Below are 23,527 nucleotides of genomic sequence, written 5' to 3' on the forward strand. Positions count from 1 at the left end.
TCAAATGTTTCAGGTATTTAATATATAAATATACAATATATATATAATATACTTAAAGACATTATCTAAAGAATGTGCTACTTTGATACACAATAGGAAGTACTTCACTCGATCAAATAAAATCTTGAAATAAGCCGAAATAAAAGTCTAAAACGAATTATTTAATACTAAAATTTCTGACTTGGCAAATATTTTTATATGGAAATATCTGTCTTTAAGTACTACAGAGAACCTGCTAAATTTTGGTTTTCAACAGGACTTCTATAATTTATTAAATTCAAATTTAACGTTTGAAACACAGAATTTGAACGCTGCCAAGCGGTTTACTTCAAAGCCGCGCTGCCCGCCTCGGTGACTCGCCTTAACGGGGACATCGGGATTTGAATAAAATTATTAAAAACTTATCTAGTACTATTACTACTAGTCTACTTACTTACGGTGATAATTTTAAGTGACATACTTAATGCATGTTTCTCTATATCATAACTATTCTCTATATCATGTTTAGCTATAGCATATTGCATGCTAATAGGCAGAATTTGGCTGTACCTTTTTGTTTAATTTAATTTAATTTAATTTAATTTAAAACAGCTTTATTGTTACTAAAATTACAGAGAGTAAGAATACAGGATACACTTAAAAAACAAAGGGCGACCTTATCACTAAAGTGATCTCTTCCAGGCAACCCATACTTAAGAACTTATAGAACTGTAAGACGGGGAGTCGCAATGTAGTTATAAATATATATATAGATATATAGGCATACATAAACATACACTCTAATAGGTACATACTATACAATATAATGTTATATAGCATAATTTAATATAATATATACATATATATAAATAATATATAAAATATGTTTTGTAATATCTACACTGTTTACCCATATTCGCAATAAAGAAATTTGAATTTGAATTTGAATTCTCATGGTAGAACGAAGAAAAAAGTAGAGGTACAGCTTGTCATATAAATTATAAACTTGACCCACTAACATCGAAATCTCGAAGTAAGCTGATTCGGTGAACTCAATAAAGTGGTAAGTCAGCAAAATGTGTAATAAGTGTTATAAGGTCAAAATTACGTTTCTTTTCCGCTCTTTTTAACCCCCAACGCAAAAAGGGGCTGTCAAGAGCCTCAATAGCTCAACGGGTAAAGGAGTGGACTGAAAACCGAAAGGTTGACGGTTCAAACCCCGCCCATTGCACTATTGTCTTACCTAGGTACTCCTAGCACAAGCTTGACGCTTAGTTGGAGAGGAAATATTAGTCATTTAACATACCTAATATTCTTCTTTTTTTTTTAAACTATAATATATAGGTACTAGCAGATGCCCGCGACTTCGCGGATTTAGTTTTTTAAAACCACGTAAGAACTCTTTTTTATCCGGGATAAAAGATGCCTGTGTCAATTTGCGGGATGCAAGCTACCTCTGTACCAAATCTAAATACATATATCCTAAAAGGAAAAGGTCAGACTGGCTGACTGACTGATTCTATCAACGCACAGCTCAAATTACCGGACGGATCGGGCTGAAATTTGGCATGCAGATAGCTATTATGTTCGAAATTTGTGTAGTCCACGCGGACAAAGTCGCGGGCATAAGCTAGTTCTATATAAATCAGTTAAACGGATGGGCCTTTAAGAATCCCGTGGGAACTCTTTGATTTTCCAAAGTAAGAAAGATTTCCTCCGTAAGTAGGCTATGTAGGTATGTCCTTCCCCGGGATGGAAGCTAACTCTGTATAAATCCCGCAAACTGCTATTGCGCTGGCACCATGTCTCATTAACATCGAAATGACGTCATTTTGCCGTCAGCCGAAATAAAAATATGGATACCATCAGCTGGAAATTTCAGTCTATTGCTGACGTTTCTAAAATGGCGGCCACGCGTATTAGCAATTTGCGGGACTTAAAGCAAATTTAATCACAATCGGTTAAACTGTCAGGCCGTGAAAAGCTAGCAGACAGACAAACAGAAAGGCACACTTTCGCATTTATATTATTAGTATCTATGGATGAGTTTTTTTTCAAACTCTGACTATCGAACCTTAAAAACGAAGAAAAGACCGACTGGATCTTTGCCTGTACCAAATGGGAGAGTTAAAAAAAACGGCCGAATTGAGAACCACCTCCTTATTGGAAGTCGGTTAAAAACTAAGCTCTTTGTAGCAACCACAGCAACAAAGCTTTCCCTAATTCTAGGAAAAAAAAAACATAACTTCGTACCCATTTTCCTAGGGATCTTCATTTTTGTCGCAAAAAATCCACAAAAACACAAACACTAAATTTAAAAAAAAAACACCCAAAAATAAAATAATAACAACACTGGCACAAAACAATAATTCACATATTTTCGTTTTCCGAACGTTTCCAGCAAATATGGCGGCGTGAAAAGCGCGCGAACCGAACTGTCAACTTAGAATGAACTAATTAAGTACAATGTATTTTACAATGCTTTACATGCGTTGAAACAAATATATTAATATACATATGTGGTAGGACTGTCTGTCCATCGAAAAAAATATACGGACATTACTCGTAGGTAGTACCTAAGTCCGTATTTTTTTCGATAAAAACGGACGTCCGTAGTTTTTTCGATCACTATTTTACGCCCTTTAGGGATTGAACTTTCAAAAATCGTTTCTTAGCGGATGTCAACGTCATAATCTAGCTATCAGAAATCAGCATGCCGAATATCAGCCTGATCCGTCTGACTGACTGATCTATCAACGCACAGCTCAAACTACTGGACGGATCGGGCTGCAGATAGCTATTTTGACGTATAGGCATCCGCTAAGAAAGGATTTTTGAAAATTCAGTCCCTAAGGGGGTGAAATTGAGATTTGAAATTTGTGTAGTCGAAGTACGACGTAAGTTGTGTAGGACGAAGTCGCGAGCACAAGCTAGTTTTATATATTTAGATATAAATATATAAAACTAGCTTGTGCTCGCGACTTCGTCCGCGTGGACTACACAAATTTATAATATATATAAATATATATATAACGCACATAAACCCCGACCACCCTAAAAGAAGGCCGACTGCCTAACCACTAGGTTATCTCCGCTTATTTTCATATTTATTACCTATCGACAAAAAAAATACAGCCATAGTCGCGGTTAAATATAAGTTAATTTCATATCTTCCGTGTTTTATTTGAAGCAAGCCCAGTTTCCGCGCGGTCAGCCATTTTCAATAAGTTATTGCTTGAGACATGACGTTGCCCTCATTTCTGTATGATTATGAGTGGCGTGCTATACCTACACATAGTCTGTTCAACACAATTGATTCAGCGTGACGACCGATTCGACGACCTCCCTGGCGCAGTGGTGAGCGCTGTGGTCTTAATAGTGGGAGGTCCCGGGTTCGATTCCTGGCAGGGGTTTGGAATTTTATAATTTCTAAATTTCTGGTCAGGTCTGGTGGGAGGCTTCGGCCGTGGCTAGTTACCACCCTACCGGCAAAGCTGCCATACCCCTTCCAGGTTAGCCCGCTATCATCTTAGACTGCATCATCACTTACCACCAGGTGAGATTGCAGTCAAGGGCTTACTTGTATCTGAATTAAAAAAAAAAAAAAAGCGTTTTCAGGTTTTCGTATCTCCACAGAAAAAACCAACCAAGTGCGAGTCAGGCTCGCGCAACGAGGGTTCCGTACTACAGTCGTATTTTTTCGACATTTTTCACGATAATCAAAAAACTGTGATGCATAAAAATAAAAAAAATCTGTTTTAGAATGCACAGGTGAAGCCCTTTCATATGTTACCCCACTTGAAATAGTTATCTTACTTTGAAAATTGAATCTACAAATTTTTAGTTCATGACCACAATTTAATTTTTTTGTGTGAAGTAACCCTAAGTTAACGGTTTTCAGATTTTTCCCCTAATGTCTGCTATAAGAGCTACCTACGTGCCAAATTTCATGATTCTAGGTCAACGGGAAGTACCCTGTAGGTTTCTTGACAGACCGACAGACAGACAGACAGACAAGTGATCCTATAAGGGTTCGGTTTTTCCTTTTGAGGTACGGAACCCTAAAAAGGAAATCTTATAGGATCACTTCGCTGTTTGTCTGTCTGTCTGCCTGCCCGCCTGCCTGTCCGACTGTCTGTCTGTCTGTCGTGTCGGTCAAGAACCGTCGAGGGAATCAAAACCCGTTCTTTTTAAATTTTATTCATTTGTATCAGAAAGTTGTAACAATAAAGAGAAAAAGAAAAAAACTGGACTGGGAAGCATGATGTAATGTACCTAAGTTTCTTTATCCTAAAATAACTTCTAAACGTCTGAACCGATTTGAATGTATGGGGCATCGTTAGAATCCTTACATCATCCCGACTATCCCGAGTGACACTAGCTATGAATTTTTTGAAATAAAATTCATTATGGCGGCTGTACAGCGCTAATTTCAAATGTGATTTTTTAAAACTTTTTAGTTTGTTTTTGGCAGGGTAGATGTGTTTTTTAATCTTTAAATTACACTTGTTGCAAAATTTTCACATTCGTGGTTTGGAATGTCGAATGACGATAGCCGCGCCAATATCGAATCCGTTCCGATTCTCCCGCCTGGTCCTGCTGAGCCCACTATGTGTATAACAATCGTGAGACTAAAAACTGTTAAAACTGCAGTCACTGCAGTTTTCTACTACAATATTTCATACCACATTGGCGCCGATTCTCTTGACTTTCTGTAAACTAAATTTGGAGTATCTGCATCTTTTTCTTTTTAATATTGCTAAAAAAGGACGGAATATGAATTTTACATTTAAAGACTCTAAATATTGGTGCACGCTACAAATTTAAACAGTAGGCTCGCGACTGGCAGCTAAAGTCACGAGGTTTGACAGCTCTAAATTAAATTTAAAACTGTCAAACTGTGTCAAACGGTAAGAAGAGGATGCGAATACTCTAAAATTTAGGTGTGCTCAGAATCAGTACCATTGTGTAGGTAGATGGTTTGTTACAATTTTGTTCTAATAATGTTCGTGTTTCAAGGTTTTAGATTGGTGCCTGTACTTAGTAGATAAGTAGGTAATTATTTATATTATATTTCTTTATAATTTGTTTGATAGAATACCTACCGTAAATAATTCTTGTCTTGGATTGTAGTACCTAATAAAATGTTGTCATTTTTTTTGTATAGCGGTAGTTTTTAGGGCTAAAATTTATTATTGAAGGAATAATTAAAACAACTCATGATTTTTAATTATGTTAAAATAAATAATTTTTAACGTAATTAATTATTAAAGTCACATTGTACGGAAAGCGAATAATGACGTCACAATCCGCAAACGACAAATAGGTACCTAAGTGTTTTTCAAATCAGTATTTAACACAAAAATAGAGTAATTTCTGCTGGATTTTTTTATGGTAAATTATAATAGTACCTAGTAATTAGAAGTAGATAATAATCCATATTTCCATATTAGAATATTATAAATGCGAAAGTGTGTCTGTCTGTCTGCTAGCTTTTCACGGCCCATCCGTTCAACTGATTTTGACGAAATTTGGTACTTTTAGGCTAGGCTACTTTTATCCCGGAAAATAAATGAGTTTCCACGGGATTTTTAGAAACCTATAACCACGCGCCACGCGGACGAAGTCGCGGGCATCAACTAGTTTATAATAATAACTCAATGCAACACTGAGTTACGCAATATAGGCCTGAGTAGGACGCATATTCCCCAAAAAAGTCACAATAGGACACAAAACAGACAAGGTCAAAACTTCAAAAGAATTTAGAGACAAGCATGTCTAGCCAAAATAATACACTTGCGCCCGCATGATTAGATCTCGATAGCTCATGTGACCAAAGAGGGTTTTTACGCCATTTAAATGTTACGACAAATCGTGTAAAGTCCATTTCATGAAAGAAGTCCCCCAGACGCAGCGCTGTAATCGCGTGACATAATGGCATTGTAAACAATCTTTAAAATGCACTAAGCTAGTTCAAAACTCACAAAAATCTACCACAACAAACGAACTTGATAACATCTTCGAACGTCAAAATGGCCGACAATCCCCGCCAACATAGTCCGCCGACATCATAGTTCCAAAAATCACCGCGGGACTTCTTTCATGAAAAGGACTTTACATACAATCACTACGAAAGTCGTTTCGAGTTCTATGCGCTTTCTTTTTGCGTCTCAACTTGCGTTAGAAGTAAGCACCACCACAGAATATATCGTATCGTTACCTTGTATCAAGAAGGCTCTAATACAGTGCGACAAGGCTCTCTTGGCACTTGAATGACATTGACAGGGGGGCGCTGTTGGAGAACAAAGGCTTTGAATATTTAAACAAGTACAAAGGGGACACTTGACGGCAACGTTAGTTCCGATTTACGCCACGTCGGTGGTTAAAAAAGACACCAGCACCTAAACTGTTGTCGATGTCGTGTTGCATAAGATCGTTGTCGTATCGTTACCTTGTTCAAAAAGGTTCTCGAAGTGTCAATTTGACATGTTATCATCTTCGATCCGAGATAGACAAAGGCGAAGGAATCTATTTTCTCTGCCGCACGTAGGGGATGTGGGGCCATATACTTAGTTCCGCATTCAAATAAGGTCGATTTGATAGCAAAAATGCTATAGACAGATACACAAACACACACGTTAAACTTATCACTATGTGTCGGGGGATAAAAAAGACACCAGCACCTAAACTGTTATCGATGTCGTGTAGCGTGAGATCGTTGTCGTATCGTTACCGTGTATCAAGAAGTTTCTCTAATGAAACTCTCAAGTGTCAATTTGACATGTTGTCATCTTCAATCCGAGATAGACAAAGGCGAAGGAATCTATTTATTCCGTCACACGAAGGAGATGTTAGGCCATATAGTTCCGCATTCAATTTCAAATCAGTTCATCCGGTCGGCTTGATCGGTATAATGTCATCAACAGATACACAAGTTAACCTTATAACACACACGGCACACCCATTTGTATGTGTCGGGGGTTAAAAAAGACACCAGCACCTAAACTGTTGTCAATGTCGTGTAGAGTGAGATCGTTGTCGTATCGTTACCGTGTATCAAGAAGGTTCTCTAATGAAACTCTCAAGTGTCAATTTGACATGTTATGATCTTCGATCCGAGATAGACATTGTAATCTGTGGAGATAGACAAAGGCGAAGGAATCTATTTATTCCGTCGCACGTAGGGGCTGGGGGGCCATATTGTTTTTGTCTATTGTTCTCTTCTTTATTATGTTTATTAGACTATAGAAGTATAGACAATGAACGTAAGTTTGGGCTATAATCGAAAATGCTGTGTCTGTCTGTCTGTTACATTTTCACAGCCCGTCCGTCTAACTAATTTTGGTAGGTAGGTTCAGATTTAGAAGTCGGATACCTATATAGACTGGGTATGTCTCTATCCACTACCTACCTACCTACCTATCCCAGGGTTGGTAATAAGATTGATAACAGTGAATTACAAAATAATTTTGCTAATAAATTTCATAATTTTAATAATTTCATCGTTTTAGTACATACAGTACCTAAGTTTTTTTCATAATAATGTAGAAATATTGGGCCTTATCTTTTACAAATTACCTATACCAAGGAACATATTTACCATTTTAATTTGTTATTCATATTCATACTAGCTGACCCGCCCGCGCTTCGCTCGGGTGGAATTTAGAAAATCGAGGCGAGGGATGAATTTCCAAAAATCCTAAAACACGTATTTGTTCATTTGTGCCTGAAAACCCAAATACCAATTTTCATGCAAATAACTTGAAAAATGACGGACTTTCATACAAACTTTCGGCCCCTATTTAACCCACTTAGGGGTGGAATTTCGAAAAATCCTTTCTTAGTGGATACCTACTCTTTACAAAAGAACACACCCTCCAAATTTCATGTCTCTAGGACTAGTGGTTTAGGCTGTGCGTTGATATATATGTCAGTCAGTCAGTCAGGACTTTGAATTTTGTACCTATATATAGATTTCACACAAGGATTATTATAATAACTAGGTAAGTAGCTGATGGCCGCGACAATTCGTCCGCGTGGGTTTAGGTTTTTAAAAATCCCGTGAGAACTTCCGGGATAAAAGTAGCCTTTGTCACTCTCCAGTCTCCGGTGACCCTACCGCGGTTGTTTGACAGCTACAATGTCACGATCGCAATCATCTCTGATTGGTTAATGCTCGCTCACTGTTGGCCACAATGCATTGTTGCAACAAGAATCGCACAAATTCAGCCAATCAGAACAATTGAGATTGTAATAATGATTGATGCAGGTTTTAGACAATCGGCCTACGGGTCTTTAACTAAGTACATATATCAATATACCTACCAATATACCATGCAAAACAATCCCGTGCAATCCGTTGCACCCCTCGCGGCTCACTATGTCTCTATCCGCCTTCTCCACTCCTGTCCCGCTCCCGTCCTTGTCCGGCAAGTAACCTACCGATTTCAAAGCCCAAACACAACAGAAGAAAAGAAAAACACGACTCGTCCTTTTTTGAAAATTGGTTTAAAATGTTATAAGTCCCGCAAATTGCTAATGCGTGTGGCCGCCATTTGAGTGATTTCAGCACTAGACTAAAGATTCGAGCGGTATATTTTTACTTAAATATACGTCAAACAACATCAAAATGACGTCATTTCGATGATAATGAGACATGGTTCCAGCGCAATAGCAATTTTTGTAGCCTTCCCTCTTAAAGTGTGGGCGGATTACGTATCTACATAATGGGTGCTCAAATCATTAAGCATAATAAATTACACATTCTCAATACCGTGCCATAGAGTATAGAGGTGCAATGACAAATGAGGCTGCAACAAAAAGATCCCATAGGTCGTACGTGCCGCGGAATGTGTCGGCCGAATTACATTAGCTCGATAGACGGCTTGTCTGTGCTGTGGTGCATTTTGTTTTGGCGGGAAGTCGCTTTATGCGGGCCGATTGTGACACTTCCGATGTGAATTTTCAAAAAAAAACGACCGGCCAAGTGCGAGTCGGACTCGCGCACGAAGGGTACCGTACCATCCGTACTTATTATAAATGCGAAAGTGTGTTTGTCAGTCTGTCTGCTAGCTTTTCACAGCCCATCCGTTCAACCGATTTTGACGGGTACAGAGATAGCTTGCATCCCGGGGACAGGAAAAGGACATAGGCTCCTGTTTATCCTGGGAAATCGAAAAGTTCCCATGGGGTCTTCACTTCATCGTCACAATTTCCCCCTTCACGTTTGTACCTATACTAAATAAGCTTTCCTATCATACTTAAGTATTCTCTGGCATACCCGCATTTAAAAATAAAACTTGCTAAAATAAAATAGTTGCCATTGTACCTAGTGGCGGCCATTTTTGTTTTAACAAAACTATTTGTTGTCAACAATTCGAGATTGGAATAAAAATGACACAGACATTAAAAATTTCACACTAACAAAACAATTTTAGTTTTGCGTACAATTTTATTAAGTGTTTGGACTTTGAATCTTAGTACCTTGTAATAAGGTGCTATTAAACTGATCTAAATGTAATTAAAACTTTAAGTTCGTACGTGTCAGTATAATGACAGCTCGGTAGTAGGTCTTTTCCAGTGTCGCGATTCCCACGCATTTGTTTAGAATTGGGTGTTTAATGAATGCGTTTTTGTCACTAATTGTTGTTTTGCTAGCGGGTGGGCTGGGCGTATGCAAAAAATTTGAGAAAAATGCTAGTTTCTTTGTTTTGTTGAATAAAATAGGAAGCTTTATGCTTTGTTCCGACTTTACTTGATTGATTAGATATCTAGTGGTGTAAATAAGTTTTGAGAGAAAACTTTTGTATGGAATAACTCCATTCAAATCGGTTCAGCTCTTTCTATTTTATATACTTATTAGGTACTTACCTAATTACTTACTATAATATGATGCCTGCGACTTCGTCGTATTTGACTTTTAGTAGGTAAGTAGGTACTAAGGTACCTAGTTGAATTTTCAAAAATCCTTAGGTAGGTACCTACCTACTTAGCGGATGCCTACATCAGTTTTTTTTTTTTTTAAAGAATATTTTTTTTTTTACAGGCGGACATAAGATACTTTTTAGGGTTCCGTACCTCAAAAGGAAAAACGGAACCCTTAGAGTCCCCGCAGACCACAAACTTTTTATCGGCCGATAGTTTGGTCGCTTTCTTAATCAGTATGAAGATGTACCTACCTATGTGTGCGCAAATTATCTTCATACTGATTAAGAAACCGACCAAACTATCGGTCGATAAAAAGTTTGTGGTCTGCGGGGACTCTTATAGGATCACTTTGTTGTCTGTCTGTCTGTCTGTATTTAGTTAACTTGTCGGGTTTTAGTTTTAAAGGCCGGCTAGTACCGGAGCTGGCAAGTGACCAAGTCGCATATGTGTGAGTGCACTGCGGTGTTGTATCTATTGAATTATATTGTTGCTGTGTGCGGGGCGGACCCGGAACTAGGCCCCGCCTTTGTAGTACCTTTACCAGAGTGAACTAGAGTGAAGGAACTCTCGGTTTGATCCTGAATCGGCGATATGTGAAAAAAATACATAAAAACATAAATAAATTTAAAAAAAAGTGACTGTCATAATATAAATACTAGAAATAAAAATAAACTTGTAATGCCCGCCTCTAGGCTCAGAAAAGTAATTTATAATTCCATACGTTTCTATAATAAGCTTCCAGAAGACATATTGGAGATGTCTCTCAACAAGTTCAAAGTTTTCATAAAACGTAAACTAATTGAAAAATCCTATTACAATGTAAAGGATTATTTAAATGATAAGCAAGCTTGGGAATGAGTTGCTTAACGACTTTGTGATAGTTCTAATAAGTTTCAATAATTTTGTAAAGTGGTGATAATAAAAAGAATACCCGGCTGGGTTTGTTGTGGGCTCTTCTCAGACCTGGGCGCGTTTGGAACCCTCGTAGCTTTAGTTTTAAGTTTGCGTAATAATTATCACCACTAAGTATACTTATCTTACAAATCTAACACCATACCAGACCATCAATAAGAGTAATTTATTACCTATTTTGAATAAATCATTTGACTTTGACTTTTGACTTTGAATAGGGTTTCTATAGGGCTACCTAATGTACCTAAGTACTAACATTAATGGACGCCTGCCAGTGACGTCGAAGCGTTTTGTTAGAAGTTCACTTACTGTCGTGAACTGTGCCTGAAGTGGTCTGTACACAGAGATAGCAATATTTCAGCGTAGAATTTTGTAGGATACGGCTACACTACGTCTGCGTGGACTACTCTTTCAACCCCCTATTTTACCCCCTTAAGGATGGATTTATCAAAAATCCTTTCTTAGCGGATGTCTACGTCATAATAGCTATCTGGATGCCAAATATCAGCCCGATCCGTCCGTGCGTTGCCTTTTCTTTTTATATAAGTAAGTATTTAGATAGATAACGATTATTTTGACGACCTCCCTGGCGCAGTGGTGAGCGCTGTGGTCTTAATAGTGGGAGGTCCCGGGTTCGATTCCTGGCAGGGGTTTGGAATTTTATAATTTCTTAATTTCTGGTCTGGTCTGGTGGGCGGCTTCGGCCGTGGCTGGTTACCACCCTACCGGCAAAGCCGTGCCGCCAAGCGATTTAGCGTTCCGGTACGATGCTGTGTAGAAACCAAAGGGGCATGGGTTTATTAAAAACTGCCATACCCCTTCCAGGTTAGCCCGCTATCATCTTAGACTGCATCATCACTTACCACCAGGTGAGATTGCAGTCAAGGGCTAACTTGTATCTGAATAAAAAAATAAAAAAAAAAAATTAGATTTGATACCCCTAAACTGTCGTCGTCTGCGTACGATATGCTAATCGATTCCGGGATTGCCGGGATATGCGGGATTAGCTGCACTTCAGCCTATAGGTAAGTAGCTAAGTATAACTAAACCTATTGTTTGTATTACACACGCGCGCTTGAGTGCTAGGATTTGTGATCATATTACTATTTTAGTGTGTCTGTCAGCGGGATGTATCTCGTCAACCCATAGGCATAAGTACCTAACTCTCTGCCTATTAGGCAAAAATAATGACTTACAAAGATCTAACAAAAATTATGATGGCATTATTTAAATAAATATGTAGTCTGGACTTCATTACAAATGTTCTAAGCTTGATTTAAACTGGGGCGAATTCCGCGCAGGTTGCGGGACGCGAATCATATGCAACTACCCGCGAGTAAACGTCCCACGTCTAGCAAGTCGATTCCGAAAGTTGTAATTATCACATTGCTAAAGTTTCAATTGTTTTGAGTGGTTGAATTAGCCAATCAGCGTTAATTACGATCGTCAGAAAGTAGCTAAGTATCAAACCACAGTAAGTAATCGACCCTTAGTGTGTATACGATCTAACGCACGGTCGACTAGTAGACTATTGCCACTATGATATAAGTATATTTAGATCAGCGTTGCCAGTTTTTTAAATTGCCAAGTCGGGATTTTGGAACTTTTTGAGAGAAAACAGCGGGATTCTTTTGTTAATTGTTACCCAATCACGCAAAAACTACTGGACGGATTTGGCTGAAATATGGAACGGAGATAGATTAAATACCCTGGATTAACACAGGCTACTTTTTATCCCGGAAAATCAATGAGTTCCCGCGGGATTTTGAAAAACGTAAATCCACGTGGACGAAGTCGCGGGCATCAGCTATTTTTAACCGACTTCAAAAAAAGGAGGAGGTTCTCAATTCGTCGGAATCTTTTTTTTTTTTTTTTTTTTTTTATTTTTTATGTATGTTCCCCGATTACTCAAAAACGCCTGGACCGATTTTGAAAATTCTTTTTTTGTTTGAAAGGGTATACTTCAAAGTTGGTCCCATTTCAATTTGGTGAAGATCTGATGAACATCTTCGAAGATAGATACTGGAACTCCTCAACGGATAAGAGTAAATTGCTCGCGATCAGTGTAATAGCTTAGTAAACAGTAGATTTTTAACCAGGCATAGCATAATTCCATGGGGCCACTAAAAATTGTGAAATAAAAAATTTTTACAAAAAAAATAAAAACCGACTTCGTTACATAAACACTAAAAATTGAAAAATAATTTAATTTATTACCGAATATATTATGTATACAAGAGTAATATAGTTCCATAATAATATTTTTTGGGGTCGGTGCCAATGAGGTGCCATTGTGGAGTCCCATAAAAATATGAAGTCTAGACGATTCGCGCAGCTAAAGCTAATTGGCACCGGCACCAAAAAGTATTATTATGGAACTATATTAACTCTTGTATACATAATATATTCGGTAATAAATTAAATTATTTTTCAATTTTTAGTGTTTATGTAACGAAGTCGGTTTTTATTTTTTTTGTAAAATTTTTTTATAAAATAAATAAAAAGTGTAGGTATAAGACGGCGTACCCTGCAAAAATAACAGTGTAAGTAAGTAATATTATTTGTAGTTATTTAGGTAGTTAGATACTTTGTACGCGCCGACATAAGTGGCATCGGGGATTTGTGATAATTTTTAAATAAATAAATCCACACTGCAGGATTCCAGGCATGCGCAATGCAGTTGCAACATTATTGAGGGTAAAGGCCTCTTAAATAATGTGAACTTGGCTAATATTCTTTAAAAATATTAAGTAACAAATAAATTTACCACCAGGTGAGATTGTAGTCAAGGGTTAACTTGTATCTAGGTACTTATCTGAATTTAAAAAAATAGTTTCAAAGTTACACGCGTCTAACAACAAATAAAACTGGGTATTTTTACGGTAAACTGGCAAACCACAAGAACGTGTTTTACCGGTGAAGGAAAACATCGTGAGGAAACCTGCATGCCTGAGAGTTCTCCATAGTGTTCTCTAAGGTATGTGAAGTCTACCAATCCGGACATGGCTAGCGTGGTAGACTAGGGCCAAAACACTTCTCACTCTAAGGTTGAGATCTATAGAGCGCACTCTGACTTTGCTTTGACTTAAGACACAGTTAAAACGAGACGCACTCACATAAATCTGTCTCGTTTTAACTCAATCTTAAGTCTGAGCAATAGGTAAGTACTTACTTAACTCAATCTTTTAAGTCTAAGCAAAGTCAAAGTGCGCTCTATAGGTAGATCTCAGCCTGAGAGGAGACCCACATCGGGGTGATTAGATACGTATCTCGCGACAGACTTGCGACAGACGTATATCTCGCAATCATTGCTGTCAAACGTCCGGCTAGAGAGAGACAGCAATATAGCCACAAACACAGATGAGTTTTTCTAATCCGTGGCCACAAAGCAAAATAAGAAGAAGAAGAGAGACAGAAAATGAACTCTCGCATTGCTACTGCTGTCGGTACTGCAACGTTTTACGTAATCACCCCGACGACGTGCTCTGTAGTGAGCCGGCGATGGGTTGATGGGATTAGCCTATAGGTAGGTAGGTACAGCTAGGTACGTGGCTTTCGTTCTCAACGTCATAACAAAGTCTCGAATTACATTTGGAAAGTCAAAAACATGGGGCTTTGTTCCCGTTGGCCTCAATACCAACCATTCTTTGTTTTAAATCTGCCGTTCATAATCATTTCGAGTTTTGAGGTCACAAGACGGACGTAATGCTTAATTTATATCGACGTTTAAAGATGCTTTCAGGGTTCCGTAAAACCAACTAATACTAGGTAACTTTTTTTTTTTTTTTAATTTATTATCAAATAAAAATACATACAAATAAAAGCTTAAACTAAAAACACCGAAAAAACCACAAAGGTTTGTCGTCGGTGCCTATCTGCAACGAAGATACCTATTATTCAACAAGCGCTCGTTGCAGACTAAAACTAAACAGAACTAAAACCAACCTAACGTACCCTTGTTATAAATCGAAAGTGTTTGTTGGTTTATTGGCCGGACAGACCAGTCAGATTGGCCGGACATTTGGGTAGAAAGGCCGGACACCATACATTATTGAGGATTTTGTGTCTTAGTACCTATTAATAGGTACGACAAAAAATTGTAGGGTAAAATCAAGCTTTTTTTAATCAGTAGGTACCCTTATCAGTACCCTTATTAGGTATAAATGCGAAAGTGTGTTGGTTTGTTGGTCTAATATTTTTTTTTTTTTTTTTTGGTTTGTTGGTTAAATATTTTTTTACTAGCCGATGTCCGCGACTTCGTCCGCGTGGAATTAGGTTTTTTAAAAATCCCGTGGGAACTCTTTGATTTTCCGGGACAAAAAGTAATCTATGTCACTCTCCATGTCTTTAACTATACCCATGCAAAAAATCACGTCAATCCATTGCACCGTTGCGACGTGATTGAAGGACAAACCAACAGACAAACACACGTTTGCATCCCTTCGCATCGTACCCTTATCAGTAGGTAGGTATCTACCTACCCTTACCTATTATAAATGCCAAAGTGTGTTTGTTTGTTGGTTTGTTGGTTTATTGGTTTGTCCTTCAATCACGTTGCAATGGAGCAACGGATCACCATATCCTGATATTTGACATATCGTCGATTCAGGATCAAACCCAGAGTTCCCTCCCTCTAGTTCTCTCTGCCAATGCTCAGTGATCATCAATCAAACCTATATCAAATTCAAAGTTACAAATTGTTCTTTTTGTGACACAATTTAGCCTGAAATTTAAAAATCGAACCGGGGTGGCTGCTTGCACCCCATTGGCCGCCACGGGGGTGTCTGGCTCGGTCGCCAGCCAATGGCAGAGCCGCTCTCGAACGTGCCCTATCAGCGCCAGGCACCCCAAGTATCTGAGGGCTCGAGTTTTGTTTGCGTTGCGTTTTACTTGTTTGTGGAATTAATTGATGTTCCTTTTTTAAAAGGGACGCGTGGATTCGAGAGTTTGAAGAAGGCGCGTAAAGTGTTCGAATTTTGAAGTGTCAGGACTTAAGAATGCTTATTAGGTGCTAGGTGCACTCGGCGACTTCGTCGGCGTGGATTCACTTACCGGGAATCGAACCCAGGACCTCCCGCTTAACCACTGCGCTAGGGAGGTCGTCAAACAAACATCATCATCATCATCAACCGATAGACGTTCATTTGCTGGACATATAATATGTAGGTCTCTTGTAGGGACTTCCACACGCCACGATCTTGCGCCGCCCGAATCCAGTAATATAGTTTAATATATTTTATTACCTATAGTTTAAATATAGTTTAATTCTCAAAAAATTAGAGATCCCTAGAGAAATTGAAATAATGTGAATTAGGTCGAAAAAAAATTCCTCTCATTTGAGTTTCCGAGGCATAACACCACATTAGTTTCTACATTGCACCCATGCGAAGCCGGGGCGGGTCGCTAGTAGAATATATTACAATAAACTCTCGCAACGACAAAGACAATGCTCTACAAAACCGCAAGGTCTAAAAGTCGATGTAAGTAAGTACCTACATTATTTTCTGCCGCGTATATTATTATAGCCCACACCTAACTAATTTATCAAAATAAATACTTAACTGTTTAAATTTTTTTTTTTTATAAAATAATAATTTGTTTAAAATTGATTTTCTGGTTCTTCTCGGCAGGAAAGGCATTCCGAACCAGTGGTAGATGCATCCGACTATTCGTAAGTACTTGTAAAAGTTTAGGTATACGAATAAAAAAGATTTTTATTTTATTTTATTTAAACGTAAGGGTGATAATTTGGGATAGACCAGTGTACCAAAAATTAGAGATGTAATTTTTTTTTAAAGGATATTTTTAGAGAGTAAAAAAGGTTAGTTATACCTATCTACTTAGGCTCTAGGTAGGATTATAATTACTAAGTAGAGAAGTTTCTAATCTACTCAGACAAACACGATTAAGTAGAGATTTTTGTAAAAGAAATTTGTAGGTAAATTAACTTAGGTAGGTAGTTATCTATAGGTGTGGGTATCTATGTAGATTGAGTAACTAACCTTCTAAGGACATATAAATACCATAAATTAAATTAACTTACCTTAACATACCTAATAATATTACAAGAAAGAAGGTCATAAAGATTCTCAGTATTAAAAATACCTTATAAGAATCCTGTAAGATGCTTCCTGGGAAGTGTAGCGGCCATTTTCAGCACTTTTTGAATAGTCTCCATTTTGTTTTCCGAACACACTGGTAACATTTTTTAAATTTAAGAACACAATTAATAACTTATCCTCTATTAAACATTCTAAATTAGAATTCACTTTATTTAAAAAATATCGTTTATGCACGTTATTCCGTTATCAGTTATCACTTTAAAAAATCAAGCTTATTTTTTTTATTATTAAAATTAGCTCTGTTAATTTAATTAGGTAACTAAAAATTTAGTCTTTCTTAATTAAAAAAATCTAATTAATTTTGCACTCCATAAGTATTTAAATTATTTTAAAACACGTTTTCTCAAAAACAAAGAATAACACCTATCTTTAAAACTATCTATTGCTCTATGGAGCTAAATTAAAAGGATAAAAAAATTACAATTACCTAAGTAGGTCACAGATAAAAAACCGTCACTAAAAAAAGGTTTTTAAAACGTGAACTTTAACACGCACTGGTTTTTTTTCACATTATCCATAGATTAAAAAAATACTTTTTTAATTAATTAGCACTTATTCACAGAGTCATAGGTGATAGGTTAAAAGGTCATGGTTTAGAGCGCGTCGCGTCGTCGCGGGCGTAGGTTGTGGACTGAGGTGTCCCGTTTTCTCCCGACGGGAGGGAACGGGAGGGCTGGAGGGGTGACTGAGGTGTGATAAACTCGCACTGAGATTTGCTTTTGATTTAGGTAGGTACCTATAACAAAATAGCTGTCGCTCGCGACTTTGTCCACGTTTAAAGATAAGTTTCTTTTGAATCTCGTAGGGAGACCTTCAAATTCTGGTAGGTATGAAAACTATCCTATGCCCGTTTCTGGGATATGGGATAGGATACTTATTGGTTCATCAAATGAATCTTAAAAGAATAACAAACAAACAGACCTAGGTAGAGACACCCTTTCTCATTTATAATATTTTAAATATTAGTATGGATACCACGGATGCAATTTTTTTTTAGAAATTCCTTAAAATTAAAAATCCTTTGGATGCAATCGTGTCAAAATTACCATCTTGAGGAAGTTGAGACGAATAGCAATGTCTAGATAGAGAGTTCAAAAATGGGTGTCATATAGGTAGGTACCTACACACAGTTGATAAAATGAAATGAACTAAGTACCTAATAAATGAATATTTTTTTAGGTTCAAACCTAATATTCGGATCAGTTTAGCTGAAGGTCCTGTTTTCGTACTTATCGACCCAAAACTCCTATCTACCTACAGCTGCAATGCTCAATTTTTTTTTTCAAAATAAGTATAGATAAAAAAATATAAATTAAAAATATCATTTGAATCAATGCATTAATACGATGCAAGATGCCCTGCAGAACGCTAGCTGCATTAGTTCCTCGTTGAATAGCCAGATGGTGATCGAGGTTACCTACTGCCAGGCCTCCGGTCCCCAGAGCAGTGGACTAAAAAAGAATCTAGCAACCTCGCCACTCGAATCCATGGTTTCTACCCCAAAACGCACAAATATGAAATAATTTTCAATATTTTCATTAATATTATGAAAGTAACTAAATATCTTATTATTTTCTTAATAAATTTGCTACAAACAAGTAGCTTTACCAACAGCTAGATAGCTTATCTAAAAATTATTATGTCGTTACTGTGTAAAACGACATATCGTTCATTCTTAATCCAAAGCCAACATCATAAAGAACCTCGGGGCATAAAATAACCATTTCAGCTCTAAAAGACCAAACAAAAGCCTCAAACCGGTTCGTGAAAAAAAATAAAAACGTCATTTGCATCTGACGTTTGCCTCTTCCCGCCTACTAGAAAAGGCGTGCGCTGGTTGGTCACGCTTGAGCCAATAGCGCCGAGAGATACGCAGGTGCTTCCAATTTTGAATTCAAATTATTTGGAAGGCGTCGCGCTCTGTTGTTGAATTTGTATTTTATTTTATTATCTATTGTATTGTATGAGATTATTCTTGTTTATTGACGAATAAACGTAACGTAAGATCTCTTATTTTATTGTAAGTACTTACACATTAATAATAAAGTTTAGTTTTTTAGGGTTCCGTACCGCAAAAGGAAAAACGGAACCCTTATAGGATCACTTTGTTGTCTGTCTGTCTGTCTGTCAATAAACCTACAGGGTACCTATTTCCCGTTGACCTAGAATCATGAAATTTGGCAGGTAGGTAGATCTTATAGCTGACATTTGGGGAAAAATCTGAAAACCGTGAATTTAGGGTTAGATCACACCAAAAAAAAATTAAATTTTGGTCATGAACTAATAATTAGTATTTTCAACTTTCGAAGTGAGTGACTATATCAAGTGGGGTACCATATAAAACGTCTACACCTTTACATTCTAAAACAGATTTTTATTTATTTTTACTGGCACTTGGCCGGTTTTTGTTTTTACTTATTTCTAAAAGTAGCTACCGAATTTAGAGCTATCTGGGTACTTAAAATTAAGTAGAAAAATATATTGTATCTACCTATTGGTTTGCCTTTGTATATTATTGTATATTGAATACGATTATTATTAAGTAAATACCTAGGTACTATGTATAGGTTGGTAACTAAATTGTGATCTATTTTCTTTGATTGTGCAGAAACCCTAATGGCCCTACTGCGCCGAGTCTCCCTAAAAAATACCAAAATATTTAAAAATATTATTTTAATACATTTTTAGGGTTCCGTAACTCAACTTATAAGATCAGTTTGTTGTCTGTCTGTCGATCTGTCAATAAACCTACAGGGTATTTCCCGTTGACCTAGAATCATGAAATTTGGCATGTAGGTAGATCATATAGCTGACATTTGGGAAAAAATTTGAAAACCGTGAATTTAGGGTTAGGTACACCACACAGAAAAAGTTAAATTGTGGTCATGAACTACAATCTTCGAACCAAGATAACTAGGTAAGTATATAAAGTGGGGTATCATATGAAAGATCTTCACCTGTGCATTCTAAAACAGATTTTTATTCATTTTTATTCATCATATTATGTTTTGAATTAACGTGCAAAATGTCGAAAAATACGACTGTATAGTAGGTACGGAACCCTCGTTGCGCGAGCCTGACTCGCTTGGCCGGTTTTTATATTCAGGTAGGTAGGTACCTACTTACCTACTACTCATACCTATAGGTATCTAGATACCTAGGTACATCTATCTAAACCTACAGTTAATACCTAGGTAGGTATATTATTACAATAATTGATAAAGTAATACAAGCCATGAATAAAACTAGTCACTCTCCAAAAAACTAGTCACTCTCCAAAAAACTAGTCACTCTCCAAAAAACTAGTCACTCTCCAAAAAAACTAGTCACTCTCCAAAAAACTAGTCACTCTCCAAAAAACTAGTCACTCTCCAAAAAACTAGCCACTCTCCAAAAAACTAGTCACTCTCCAAAAAACTAGTCACTCTCCAAAAAAAAGTGTGTACAAATGCAGTTATTAGTATTAGTAAGATGTCAGCGTTCTATAATCTATTCAGGAGGTCGGGGGTTCGATCCCGTGCTCTGAAATTCTGCAACGGTAGCAGCCCTACGCTAAAGGGGAGGTGTCTACAAATTAGTTCAATTTGCAACAAAATGGCGCGCGGAACGACGTGCCAAATTATCAGGTAGGTACGTATCTACTTATAGGTAAGTAAATACCTACCTACCTAGGTATCTACTTTATTTATTTAAGGGCATATTCCACCTTCCTAAATCCTACGTCCTAAATGGTAGGTGTAAGTACCTACCTACATATGTAAGTAGTTACCGTCAAACTGGCCAACTTTGCCATTTGATAAGACTCTCGGCATCGTATTGCTCATTGTTGGGGGTCTTAAAAGCTTCCTTCGTCATATAAAGCAACAGTTTTTAGAAAATTACGCAAGTAAAATACCTAAAAAACCCGATTTTAGCAGTTAGCACCTAACTGAAAAGAAAAATAAACTTTGTACCTATTCTATGATATAAGTAGAAATTGATAAGGTCATACCTACACACAAATCTCAGAAAATGTACCTAGATCATATAGCAGGCAGGGGCAGGGGCAGGGGGAAGCAAACCTCGTCGGATAAAAATCTGTCAAATAGGTACAACCCGTTTACTAAAAGATTGGACCTGGCGTCGATTAAAAATAAAAAAATATTAAAAACTCAACAAGTGGCAGACAAAAAGATTGGAGGCGTCGATTAAAAATTAAAAAAAATTAAAAACTCAACAAGTGGCAGACAAGAAGATTAGACCTGGCGTCGATTAAAAATTAAAAAAAATAATTAAAACTTGACAAGTGGCAGACAAAAATTTGTAGTAAGTAGATACGTGTGTGTTCGCATCTTTGTCACTGATACTTACAACTAATTTTTGTCTGCCACTTGTTGAGTTTTTAATTTTTTTTTAATTTTAAATCGACGCCAGGTCCAATCTTTTTGTCTGCCAGTTGTTGTGTTTTTAATTTTTTTTAATGTTTAATCGACGCCAGGTCCAATCTTTAAACGGGTTATAGTACTTGCCTACCTAAGTACGTTATTCGGTATAGTTTTAACCGTTCTAAGGATTGACTTCATCTTCCCTCATCTCTCATCGCCCTCATCGCACGTGCCGTTAATGACGTCACGTGTTTGTAATTGGCTTTGTTTTAAAGTTTTTTTTTTATTTCATACCTTCTTCCGAACGTATGCTGCGTTTAATTGATTATTTTCGGATGAAAATTTTTGAATAAGTAGAAAAAAATATAGAAATTAATAATTGAGCTAACAGTGGCTTTGGGTTCTTTGAATGGGGATTCTCGATCGAATTAATTTGGATTTTATAATTTCTATGGATAGGAATGGGTGGACAGAATTATGCTTGGAGTTTCTCTACGTGATCAATTCGAAATGAGGAGATCCGTAGGAAAATCAGAATACTTAACGGGTTGCGAAACTGAAGAGGCAACGGGCAGGGCACATACTTAGTTCGTACAACCGATAGACGTTGGGGTGCCAAGGTGCTACGACCTCGCACCGGAAAGCGCTGTGCGGGTGTGCGGCACGTTCTCTCCCCGATTGCCATCTCGACCTGTCGCGTACTAGGTACTTACTATACTAGAGTACTTATTATGTACTAGCTTATGCTCGCGACTTTGTCCGCGTGGACTACACATTATTACAAACCCCTATTTCACACCCTTAGGGTTTGAATTTTCAAAAATCCTTTCTTAGCGGATGCCTTCGTCATAACAGCTATCCGCATGCCAAATTACAGCCCGATCCGTCCAGTAGTTTGAGCTGTGCGTTGATAGATCAGTCAGTCAGTCACCTTTTCCTTTTATATATTACTAGCTTATGCTCGCGACTTCGTCCGCGTGGAATACACAAATTTCAAACCCCTATTTCACCCTCTTAGTAGTTGAATTTTCAAAAATCCTTTCTTAGCGGATGCCTTCGTCATAACAGCTATCCGCATGCCAAATTACAGCCCGATCCGTCCAGTAGTTTGAGCTGTGCGTTGATAGATCAGTCAGTCAGTCACCTTTTCCTTTTATATATTATTTAGATTTAGAAGATGATTGCACTCCATGTCACGTGCGTGGCGACAATTATAATGCACCCTGTTGTGACTCATGGTGTCGCCCACTATTATAATAATAGGTAAATACCTACTAGCTGATGTCCGCGTCCGTTCGCGTGGAATTAGGTTTTGAGAAATCCCGTGGGAACTCTTTGATTTTCCGGGATAAAAAGTAGCATAGGTATATGCAAAAATCGTGTCAATCCGTTGCCCCGTCGCGACGTGATTGAAGGACAAACCAACAAACAAACACACTTTTGCATTTATAATATGGGCAGTGTTTCGCATTTTATGGGTATATGCCCTTGGCTTTGTCTGCGTGAAATGTATAGGTAATTCATCTGAAAATAGAAATACTATAATTTAGGGTTGATCAAAAGGCGTGGATTTGTCTCGCTCCAGCAAATAGGTACTCGGGATTCGGGAATTTATTATGTTTATACCTACCTACTATAGATAGGAACTACAGTACGCAGCAGAAAATAACATCGACATAAGTGCTGCCATCTCAAGTAATAATGTAAAAAAAATAGTTAAACAATGTTCCGGTAGATGGCGTAAAATATAGTTTTAGTCTATTGCACACAAGATGTCAGTACTAAACATTGCTGTTCGCTTACTATTAGATTCTAGATGGCACTTTTACGATAAATTAAAATTGACAAATTTCAGTAACTATAGAGTTTAAATAATTTGGGACAAATACTACTTTGTGGCAATTTTCTAAGCTTTTGCTGAAAAATTAATTTTTCCGAATAAATTATTTGAAAAATACATTTATTATCCATCTATCGGTGTGAAAAAGAATTCAAGCAGCTGATATTGCTATTCCTTTATAGATGGCGCTATTTCAAACGTAAGTTAATTTATCACAAGTTGGCGCTATTTTATTTTTCTTTGTAAAACGAGGGTTTTATTTTGATTTTCAATTTTCAGGTTGCATCCAGCATCACAATTGGAATCACAACTCAAGTTTGATGATTACAAAAACTTTATTAATATTATCGGATATATCAATACTCTCGCGCCCGTGTACAAGG

The 23,527-nt window shown here is 37.3% G+C and overlaps 1 protein-coding gene across 2 annotated transcripts in view; it reads right to left on the bottom strand.

Annotated features, from left to right (window-relative positions):
• Positions 1-17,559, bottom strand: part of sim (single-minded) — a 54,893-nt gene extending 37,334 nt beyond the window's left edge. The window contains exon 1 of one of the 2 annotated variants that reach the window (XM_034982038.2): positions 16,924-17,559. Coding sequence is in view for 1 of the 2 variants with exons in the window: in XM_034982037.2 (XP_034837928.1) it covers positions 2,233-2,254 (22 nt within the window). In the remaining variant the exon portion in view is untranslated. Of the gene's footprint in view, positions 1-2,232; positions 2,545-16,923 lie in introns of those variants that run through there. The other variant, XM_034982037.2, reaches the window with a different exon arrangement.
• Between the last annotated feature and the right edge of the window lie 5,968 nt (positions 17,560-23,527).

This window comes from Maniola hyperantus, chromosome 26 (genome assembly GCF_902806685.2).
Source record: "Maniola hyperantus chromosome 26, iAphHyp1.2, whole genome shotgun sequence".
NCBI classification, from domain to species: domain Eukaryota; kingdom Metazoa; phylum Arthropoda; class Insecta; order Lepidoptera; family Nymphalidae; genus Maniola; species Maniola hyperantus.